The 10,812-nt window shown below is 38.3% G+C and overlaps 3 protein-coding genes across 4 annotated transcripts in view; 2 read left to right on the top strand and 1 right to left on the bottom strand.

Annotated features, from left to right (window-relative positions):
• The window catches only part of LOC139946343 (interleukin-6 receptor subunit beta-like), a 59,784-nt gene that overhangs the window by 2,148 nt on the left and 46,824 nt on the right, over positions 1–10,812 (top strand). The window lies entirely within an intron of this gene.
• On the top strand, positions 2,379–4,890 carry LOC139946499 (uncharacterized). The gene is made up of 2 exons (XM_071944179.1): positions 2,379–2,970; positions 3,666–4,890. Exons 1-2 carry the CDS (start codon positions 2,432–2,434, stop codon positions 4,840–4,842), a joined length of 1,716 nt encoding a protein of 571 aa, XP_071800280.1. The 5' UTR covers positions 2,379–2,431; the 3' UTR covers positions 4,843–4,890.
• LOC139946500 (uncharacterized) lies at positions 7,046–9,824 on the bottom strand. Of its 2 annotated transcripts, none has more exons than XM_071944180.1 (3): positions 9,577–9,824; positions 8,925–9,156; positions 7,046–8,090 (listed from the first exon to the last, which is right to left on the bottom strand). In XM_071944180.1, the coding sequence occupies exons 1-3, from the start codon at positions 9,770–9,772 to the stop codon at positions 7,046–7,048; spliced, it is 1,473 nt and encodes a 490-aa protein (XP_071800281.1). In that variant the 5' UTR covers positions 9,773–9,824. The 2 variants fall into 2 exon arrangements, with proteins under 2 accessions (XP_071800281.1, XP_071800282.1); XM_071944181.1 differs by having other exon boundaries at positions 7,046–8,087.

The following is a 10,812-nucleotide window of genomic DNA, read 5'->3' as shown; positions in this document are numbered from 1 at the left end:
CGAAATTGCGTGGTTTTCCTTCTACTGTGCGAACTAACATGGTCGGCCATTTATGGGAGTCAAAATTTTGACCCCCATAAATGGCCGACGTGTTAGTCGACGAGGTAAAAGGAAAACCACGCAATTTCAAGGCATGTTTGTGTGGATCATTGTATTCTACATCTTTCAACCCATATGCATTTTATAAAAAACGGTTACAAACGCTTTTCAAAGACCAACTCGACAGATCCAAGGCAACGTGTTCCTTTAAAGGGTTTGGGTACTTTCTGTAGCACAAAGCACTTATCAAAAGATTTTCATTAAAACTTACACAGTTTGAAGATAATGATGGTTGGAAGCTTCATTTAATATATTATTTGCTGAGGTGCTGTATTTTTTTAGTAATGAGTAAAGCAATGTCGCATAAATAATTTGTGTCTCAGTTTTAACATGCAAAACAGAATTACCTGTAGAGTTTTGGTAAATACCAAAACTGGTACTTATTACATTTTAAATGCTAAAATTTGTTTCGTCTCACTAAAAAAAAAAAAAATTGTGCAATGTTTTACTCATTGATCTAAAACTACAGCACCTCAGCAAGTATTAATTTAAAGGAAGCTTTCTACTATCATTATCTTAAAACCCTGCAAGTTTAACGTAAACCTGTAGACATTGTGTTTTGTGTCGTACATAGAGTACCCAGACCCTTTAAGATGATGATTCAATTTACTTCTGTTACGTACATGTAAAAGCAGTTGCCAACACTGCATAGAGCGTTGCCAATAATACAATTAGGCCCGTAATTTATTGCCTCTGCCAGCAGAATGGTCATTAAAGTTCACGGCTTTGAAAGTAATCATTGAGCATTTGATTTATGTGTATACTGTAACAAGTGATGCCATTCAGTCTCTAATTTCCATTCAAAGGGAGGGTATACCAGCTTTGGTAATTAAAAATAAGTGACCATAACAATTAACTATGTAATATAAGTGTAGTTTAAAGGCAGTGGACACTATTGGTAATTACTCAAAATAATTATTGGCATAAAACCTTTCTTGGTGACGAGTAATGGGGAGAGGTTGATGGAATAAAACATTGTGAGAAACGGCTCCCTCTGAAGTGCCATAGTTTTCGAGAAAAAAGTAATTTTCAACGGATTTGATTTCGAGACCTCAGATTTAGAACTTGAGGTCTCCAAATCAACCATCTTAATGCACACAACTTCGTGTGACAGGGGTGTTTTTTCTTTCCTTATTATCTCGCAAGTTCGATGACAGATTGAGCTCGAATTTTCACAGGTTTGTTATTTTATGCTTATGTTGAGATACACCAACTGTGAAGGCTAGTCTTTGACAATTACCAATAGTGTCCACTGCCTTTAACTATGTCATGTAGTTAACATTTTGAGAATTAATTCTCTTCTAAGGAATGTGGTGTAGGAAAAAGTGATATGTGAAACGTTTTAAAAGAATTTGTTTTCAGATTTTCTGCGATTTCTCCAAATTAATTTCTCAATTTTAAATGTTTTATTGTTTATACTACAACATTTGCTTGAAACAATTAAATATTTCAAACAACCCTTGAAGGTACATGTTTAGGCCTACTTTTTGCTTGCCTTTAAACTTATCTGTCAAAATGTTAATCAAATTTTGCGGTCATATTTTAGCGGAAATAAGATAAAATCTGTTGCCAGGCTTTTTATGTTGGACGCTATGTCCTTGCTACTCTTGATGCTACATGTAGCTTAACTAAATTTCTTATTCAAGTTCCAAGCTTACTGATACACATTGACAGGCCTAGAAATCCGACGCGAATCCGCGAATCGATTCGCGCGAAGATTCGCGCCCGGCGAAGACGCCGCGAATCTGAGTAGATTCGCGTGAAATTGCCAGCATTTAGAAGGGGAAAATCACTTTCTCGGCTTTACATTTGGGTCAACATGAATATATTTGTACTAAGAACCTCTAGTTTTATTTTTTTAGTTCCGTTTATCCGACATAAAGTTAGTTTTTAAAAACATTCACGTCGCTGTCGAGTCGAGTCGTCGTCTGATCCTTAACCCTAAACGGCCGTCATCGTTCGTCACACACCACGCACTCCCTGCCTGTAATAATACACGATGTAGTTCGGTTGAATTTAAGTCGTTGGTAAACACAAGCCAAGGACCGGAACAGTTATTGGTTCCAGCCCAAAAACGAACCCCAGTATATTTTGTTTTATCCTGTCCGCGGATTGGTTGATAGCGCAAAAGATCCCGTTTTGGACCAATAGTCTCCCTGGATAGTAAGCTCACGGAATTAATCTGCTTTTATACACGTGGAAAAACACGATGCACAAACTACATGGTGCCGAGTATAGACCTTTCCTTTGTTTACAAACATTGGGGCGAAACCAGCGCATGCGCAGTTTCTGGTTGGCAAGTTACTTTGCAAAATGTCGTCTGCTGCAGAAAATGGATGATCACAATTACGCAGCCAGGAAACCTACACTTTTTGCTATTAATCAAATCGAGGAGGAGCATACATATCCATCTTTAACAGCCCATTCTTCAAGTTTAACCTCAGCATATGTTAATCAACTCGACGTTCTTACAAAAAGGAGGTACAATTACAAATTAACTGTTAATTTTCCCAAGGGAACAATCATTTTGCCAGACCCGTTCGGCGGAGGTTTAAAGTATGTTAACAATCCAAAATTATGGCCAACCTGCTTTGAATACGGTGATTTATATCAATATTTAATCAACTCTCCCGGACCCTATACTCAAGAGAATCTGAAGGCCTACAAGTCGCTGGAATCTTATAGTTATTTTTTGAAGGGGTTTGTTCAAGCGATACTCTACTCCGCAGTGAGCGATGACAGCCCGGTGTGTGTCCTCCGAGGTCGAGTGGTGCATTCCCAGAGTGTTACAAAACCACCAGTGAGTGCTTGGGTGGTGATAAACAAACTAACTGGATCTGTGGTTGCTGCTCACTGTATGTGCATGGCAGGGTAAGCCTTTCTGTTGACATTCTTAAATAAGTGTCCATTTTTATTTTCAATAATTGTTGCTTTCAATTTGAAACTAGGCTAAATCTCTGTGTGGTATTAGACCCAGTAACTGGGGCGCTGTACTCCTTTTCAACAATTTTTGACTTTATCTGTCGTACTAGTACGCTAGTCAAAAATTGTTGAAAAGGAGTACAGCGCCCCAGTTACTGGGTCTAGTGTGGTATATAATTTGTGTGATCTTGGTTTGGGCATGGAGGATAAACTAGCAAAGTTTTCCTCCATGGTTTGGGGGACAGCATGAAAAATACGTGGGGCCTACACATATTTCTAACATGCACATGTATACCGGACCAAGGTAGTTTGTTTATTGTTATTTTTTTTAAATAAGGTTCAAGAGCCATTGCGTTTTTTTATGAAATATAATTGCAGTTGAATTATAAACTGACTATGGTGACTAGAGAAATAATTTACAGCATGGTAATATCCAAGCCAGGGGCATCTTTGCCGGGGTTCCAATGTTAGGGGGCGAGCTTGCCAGCAGGGGGCACCTCCGTTGAAAGCATTTTTTTTTTTCTTTTTCTTTTTTTTTTTTTTTTTGGGGGGGGGTATTGTTTCATTAGTCTAGATTTGGGCACGTAATCTATAGGCTAACAAATAAATAACAAGTTTTGCTTTTCCTTTTGCTTTTTAATCAGGCTTGGAGAAGCGTGCAGTCATATTGCGGCGATACTATTCAAGTTGGAGGCAGCAAATCGGCTGGAGTACACGACCCAGGCCTGCACTGAGAAGGCATGCACATGGAATCGCGATTTTTTCAAAGGAGCAGAGCTCGAACCATGTACTATCCAAGACCTTCATTTTGTTAAACCACGTTATGACAGGTGTGGACAGATCAGGTCAGTAAAATCTAATGTGGATGTCACTTCAAAAGCAACTCTAGAAAGTCTTGATCTGTCCACACTTCGACAAATTAATCCAGATGCATGTATATTTTCTCTCCTTCCAAAAGAAGATGAAGAGGAAACAGACACAGCTTCAGAAAACGAAAATAATGTGAAAATTAGGTGGGAACCAAAGTTGCCAAAGCCATTTTGTGATCTCAATATAAATGAAATTCCTGAACATCAGTCAATTACATCAGAGCAAGCACATTTGATTGCTTCTTGCACAACTGGCCAAAGAGAGTCAAATTTGTGGCCCTTGTATCGTTTCGGTCGAGTTACAGCTTCAGTTTTGGGATTAGTAGTCAAAGTTATGGATGGATCCTCTAAACGAGATGTGTCTTCCCTATGTGCAAAAATGCTTGGGAAAAATTCATTTTGTCCAACAAAAGCCATGAAGTGGGGAATTGATCATGAATCGGTAGCTTTGGATGCCCTTAAAAAGCATTTGGAGTTTGAGGGACACCAGGATGTCCAGATGAGGAGTGTGGGATTGTATATAGATCCCGATTCACCATTTATTGGTGCATCCCCAGATGCTTTAGTTAGTTGTGCTTGTTGTGGATTACAATCTGTGGAAGTAAAATGTCCAAACAATAAAGCAAATGCGAACAACCTTGATCCAAATACTTTTCTAGGAGCAAAAGCTGTTGATTGCTTGAAAGTACTTGGAAATGAAACACAACATCAAGTTCATCTGAAGGAAAGACACGATTACTTTTTTCAGGTGGTGTGTCAAATCGGTGTACTTCATACATTGATGAATGTATCGTCAGGGTTATTTGTAGTTTGGACTCTCAGAGGACTTTTTGTCCAAAAGATAGACCATAATGAAGACCTATGGAAACAGGTTAAAGATTACTGTAAGAAATTTTTTACACAGTATCTTCAGCCTGCAATTGTCAGAGAAATACATAAGCCAGAGTTGTAGGAAGGCTCTTGTGGTTGAATTGATATAGTTTTTCAAATATTTAAAAAAGAAACCTTTAAGATGACGTTATGTGACAGGTGATGATGTCATCACAGTGTGCTGTGGTCATTGTTTGAGGATCATCATTGCACCATTGCCTATCAGTGAAGGTTTCATTGCAATTGCTCTTTAGGAACTATGCAAGTGACTACAAGTACAATGTAGTGTAAGTAGTGTTCAAGGGGAAACAAAAGGCCAACAACAAGATATCAGGCGAAGTGCACAGAAATATTAATTGAATTTGTTGAAACATTTTAATTTGAATAAATGTACAATTTATTTGATATTAATATACATGGTATTTAAAAAAGTGCTCTTTGGAGAGGTTAAAAACACTGGACACTATTTGTAGTCACTCAAAATAATTTGTTAGCATAAAAACTTACTTGGTGACAAGCAACGGAGAGCTGTTGATAGTGTAAAACATTGTGAGAATTGACTCCCTCTGAAATAACCTAATTTTTGAGAAAGAAGTATTTTCTCACTAAATTATTTGAATGAATTCAGAGGTCTCGAGTTCGAGGAATCTGAAAGCACACAACTTGTGCGACAAGGGTGTTATTTCTTCCACTATTTTCTTGCAAATTTGATTACCAATTGAGTTCTTATTTTCACAGATTTGTTATTTTATATCTCACCTGTCCTGCGGATGTGCATGGAACTATAAACTGATGATGAACCTACCACTTGGTGACCTACATCCTGGAAGGGCATGCCTACGCCTGGGATGATGTCAGTTATCATGTGGTTGGTTCATCAGTTAATAATTCCATGCACAGCCGCAGGACAGATGAAATAGCCCCTTTTAATTGTGACCTTAAATTGGAAATTATAAATATGAAGTCTAAATCTGTGAAATTTGAACAAATTATATTTTACATAAATTATATTTTACATGAATAAGTTATAATAAAATGTACATATTATATACATTGAATAAATTTTGAGAATATGAATATATAATTTAAAACGAATACAACCGTGTTTGTATCCTGATTTGATTTGGTTTGTGATCGGATGTTGGGGAGACTTCTTAGTTCTGAAGAACTGTCCTGCTTTTAACTACTACCCGAGCAGAATTGATATTTAAAAAAGTGGCATGGACTACTACTTCAAGGGAATAACAGTGCGAGTACTCGGTCTTCACTGCGTGGTAATGACCGGGTTGGTGGCTGACTGAGCAGTAAAGACTGGGTACTCGCACTGTTATTCCCATTAATAAATACCTTTTAGCGACTAAAATTTTAAACGGCTAAAATTGTCCAAATTTTGTGACTTTTCTCTCGGCGGTAGTTCCAGACATGTTCAGGGGCCATATTTGAGCCTTGATTGTTCCCATAAATGTTTCGTGCGTTAATCACATTACTGATCTTTGAGACCAGTGACTCTTTTAAATAATGATCTGTTTAGCGCCTTCACTGGGGTAAAGGAGGCAAATGATTGGACCATAGCTGTTCTTTGTTCTAAAACGCAAGCCTGAGCTCAGCGTCAGTTAATACGCGCACACCTGTTACATGGGCCCTTTCAAAATTTATACATTTTCAGCGTGCGTATGCGCAAGTGCGCTAAGTTGCAACGAAACTACATGGATATAAATAAGCATGCGATACAGTGCAACGTGCAAGGTTTACACAATGTATGCTGATTTAGTGGCCACTTATTCGCTATTTTCCAAAGCCGGTCTTTATACCACCATTAACACTCCCACACATGACCCGGTTTTGACCAATCAGAGACTTGAAATCTTCCAAGGTATTTATAATTTAGCTTATAGACGATGTGACCTGTGACATCACATGTTTACAAAAGAGCCACTGAGCCCGGACTTCCTACAGGCACCGTTTTTTACACGGCCTAATGGAATAAAACATCAATCTTATATTTTATGGAGATTGCAATGTCTAATTCCAATCAACTTTTGATATGATAAGAGGGGCCACATCTCAAAACTTGTCCAGCTTTTACTTTCATAATTCTTGGACTCATGTGGAAATTTTGACACAAAATGTCAACTTTCCACAAGGACCTGTGCAGTATTTTGCCTGCCAGAATACCTAAAGAAAAGAATGCACAAGGTCACACATTGTCTATATGATCATAATAAACTAGAATACGGCGGAGTCAGTTCTTAAACTGGTCTATACGCTACTCGGCTAAGATCAAACTACTTGACTAGATCTGGAAGTAGGTTAGTCAATGCAGCACACACTGTAACTATTTCATCAATACTTTTGACCAACGTTATGGGAACAACATGCTGCAGAATATGAAATTCCTTTAGACGTCCAATTGCTCTTTCTACATGTATGCGGACATTTGACAGACTACGTGCACCTGCAACTTCCTGTCCGGATAGTTGGTTCTTCCCTTTTGTGAAGGCAGGAATGGCAAGGACGGCATTGTGAATCGCAAGTTCATCAGAAATGGTGAACCCCCTGTCCGCTAAGATCAGGTCACCAGGCAACAGCTTCTCATAAAACCCACTTTTCTGAGTAATTTTTTTATCAGAAACTCTACCTCCAAAACATTTAGACAAAAACATAACTGCACCAGAAGGTGAAATTCCAATTAAAACTTTAATAGTATTGTGGTGCTTGTAGTGACTGTAAGTGTGTGCTCTTAGTTTGAGGTCTGAAGGCCGTTGCATAAAAATTTCGAAGCAGTCAATGATAACTGTAGTTTTTCTGTATTTCTTTGACTTCTTGAAAGTTTTGGGAAGTGTTCGTCTCAGAGTTTGTCTATCAGGCCAGTTGATTAATGGTTTAAGCTGAACAGACATGTGCTTCATCCATAAATGAAATATTTTGGATGCACTTGATCTTGAAATTTGAAATCTGTCTGCAATATCGTTAAAAGCTAAATCAAGTCTAAGCTTCATAAGAACTAGCAACAATTGATCTTTTAAATTAAGGCATTTGCAATATGAGGGAGATACACCCTTGACAAGCTGGTGAAACAACCACAAAAAAACTAAATATGTTGGGAGACCAGTATAAAATTTGCATTTTGAATTAGACTTTATTTTATCATTGGACCATTTCAGCTTGTCAACTTGCGACTGTAGTGAGTTAATATGAGACTTAAGACTTGCCATTTCATTACGGTACATATCATATGGGTCTTTGTCTTCCGTAGTCTGAGTGGTTTGGCTTGACGATTCTCTTGTCTTTTCTTTAAGCCTCTTTGGGGTAGACGGCATAGGTATGCTGCTGAAAAGAAAGTAAAACAAAAATAATAACTTTGTATGAACAAAGACTGTTGCCTCAATACAGGGCAGCATACAGATCCCTTATGTTAGATTAGTCATCATTCAAGGACTCGTTTGATATTAATGATTTTTCTTGTCTTTTCTTAAAGCAAACTTGATGCAAAGTTTCTCTTAAATTGCACACTATACATGTACAGTGTTCAGAACAATGCACAGGGTGTGATATGGACCTTGCAAAGGCAATATGGTACAACAATGGAAAAGTTTCCATATGGCACCACCACTTTTTCATATGAAATAATATAGTATCCCTTTTTTGTAAAAATGGGTAGAAAAGTGGTACTGCCTATCTTGGGCGATGTCAATTTATTTTATTCACGATATATCCATACATTAATCTTATCCACAATAATTATCACAGCTTTCTCCAGAAGACGATCAGAGCATACTGATCTAAAAGCAGAGTTGAAACTAACGAATGTTTTCAGAACCACCCCAACTCTTTCTATGTTATAAGTTATCACACAAGCGCGAGTGGAATACGGAAAAACGTAGCGCTTCTGCGTCCTCGGAAGGCCAAGTTGGATATGGGACGCAGAAGCGCTATATTTTTCATATTTCCACGAGCGTGCGTGTGATAACGTGTTTATCTTCAAGCAAACTTGGCGCTTGACATAGAACACACACGAAGCAGGTAGTGATATTAGCCTGCAATATATAGGTTTTTATCACCACTCCATTCTGCGAATCTGTTTGAAGGATTAGCGCGTACATGAAGATAAAATTACTTATAGGAGAAATTGCTGAATGTAATGAGAATATTGTGTAAGCATACTTATTAACAGGGTCAGGTTCCAACATCGGGGCCGGGGTTGATGAGTTGGTGGATGGCTCATCTTGAAGTTGTACATCATCATCATGATCCAGTCTTCTCTTCAGAGCTGATCGTTTTTTCAATCTGACATAGCGGTTCAGATCCTGAACCCCTTTACTTGTCTGCGCAACAGTGGAGCTACTGAAGACTGATGGCGTGTTGTCTACATGATTCACATCTCTGGAGTAATTTCCTGTTGATATGAGACAGATCAAAACTTCAAACAAATGTTCATTGTGTCCACAAGCATGACAAGGTGTGGAACCAAATGTTCGAAGAAATGCACTAACCATCATCATTGAGGTGTAGAACACACCGATCAAAGGCCAAAGAAAATGTGTGACTGTGAATACTGATAGTACTACCTAGCCCCACTTGTACTACCGACCATCTCCAACTGATCACAGGATCACACACACTGACTGTCAGTGTCACTGACTGTGCTGAATAGGCCTATTTCTCATTTTGTTTTCACAAAATTTTCAGTCATAAATTTATTAAGCGAAAACTGGCGGTTCTGTTTGACAATATTTCCAATTTGAATGATCCAACTATCGAGGAAAACGCTAACTAAAAAAATGGTATATGTATAGTAAAAAACTGAATGAATTACCAGAAACAAAGTGGTCACTGCATATCCTGTCGTGTCTTGAAGGTTTCCAATGCCTGTTATTGCGCTGGCGTCGACTTACAGCAACTGTCCACGCTTTATTTTGGACCGGATAGTTGTCAATGTCAGGGAAGCGAAAGAACTTTAACCCTTCTTTTGATCCGAACCGATTTTTGCAACAACAGCAGCTAAGAACCATGATTATTCGACTGTAAAGTTCGTATCTGTATACATTTACACGCAAGTAAACAAACTTTTGCCAACCAAGATGGCGGAATTGTTTTGACACGTGACTCGTGACGTGTCAAAAGAAAGGTCTATCCCATCGCTTCACACACACACACACGGTCGACCAAAGTTCAGTCTAACCAACATTCTAAACCGCACGCTGTGATTGGCCGTTGACGGCAGTTGGTAGTTCCATATTCACGATCTTCTTGACTAGAATTCAGTGCAGTACACGTTCACCAACGGAGTAAAGAAATGCTGCACGCTGTGCATTACGCCTGCAGATTGTGCACAATGCACAGCCTTGGAGGAGAAATTCTAATAACACGAACAACTTTTGCCGACGGAAGGCGTTATTGCGGGGGCAAAATTAATTGAATTATTTCTCAGTGACCGATCGTTGGTTCTCAAAGATTTCGTTGCAAACGGAGTTCAAGACATGTTCAAAACAACTGATCCTCAAATCTCGAATTCATAGAATTATTTTTGATGGAAAACGGATGATTTAGGGCATGAATTAAGAGATAAAATCGTCCAAAAACGCAATTCTAAGGACTTCACTTATTACACAATTTTTTTTTTTAAATGTTTTTTTTTTATTTTTTTTTTATTTTTTTTTTACACTTTACAAAATATTGGTGTATTCAATACACGCGATTGAAACAAAAAGTTAAGAGAAACCCCTGTTATGTCTTCTCATAATTGCTTTATTTTCAAAACACTTCATTTAGCAAATATTCATGTAAAAATATATGCAATAAAACAGAAATTCTCCCCAAAAATATGCCAGAATCCTTCCCCGAAATTTAGGAGAATCTTGGATTCTCGCGAAATTCTTCAGCGAGAATCCATTTTGATTCTCGCGGAGTCAAGCGAACTTCTAGGCCTGATTGACTAGGGGCAGGTGGCCCCAGGCCGACTGCTTATTACACTGTCAGGTGTTCTAAAACTCCACTGTTTTAAGTCCGAACAGTTCGATGTCAAACTGCCTGGTTAATCAGGGGTTTTGTT

The sequence above is a fragment of the Asterias amurensis genome, chromosome 13 (genome assembly GCF_032118995.1).
Source record: "Asterias amurensis chromosome 13, ASM3211899v1".
Lineage (NCBI taxonomy): Eukaryota > Metazoa > Echinodermata > Asteroidea > Forcipulatida > Asteriidae > Asterias > Asterias amurensis.
The sequence above is the reverse complement of the archived record's forward strand: the minus strand, read 5'-3'. Positions and strand labels throughout refer to the sequence as shown.

What these genes read in the sequence shown, in the direction of transcription:
- LOC139946500 (XM_071944180.1), bottom strand. Translation starts at nt 9,772, where the DNA reads ATGGTTCTTAGCTGCTGTTGTTGCAAAAATCGGTTCGGATCAAAAGAA. An exon ending in CAGTGACCACTTTGTTTCTG is followed by an intron (nt 9,157 to 9,576) that starts GTAATTCATTCA and finishes TCATATCAACAG; the next exon opens with GAAATTACTCCAGAGATGTG. An exon ending in GAACCTGACCCTGTTAATAA is followed by an intron (nt 8,091 to 8,924) that starts GTATGCTTACAC and finishes CTTTCTTTTCAG; the next exon opens with CAGCATACCTATGCCGTCTA.
- LOC139946499 (XM_071944179.1), top strand. Translation starts at nt 2,432, where the DNA reads ATGGATGATCACAATTACGCAGCCAGGAAACCTACACTTTTTGCTATT. An exon ending in CACTGTATGTGCATGGCAGG is followed by an intron (nt 2,971 to 3,665) that starts GTAAGCCTTTCT and finishes CTTTTTAATCAG; the next exon opens with GCTTGGAGAAGCGTGCAGTC.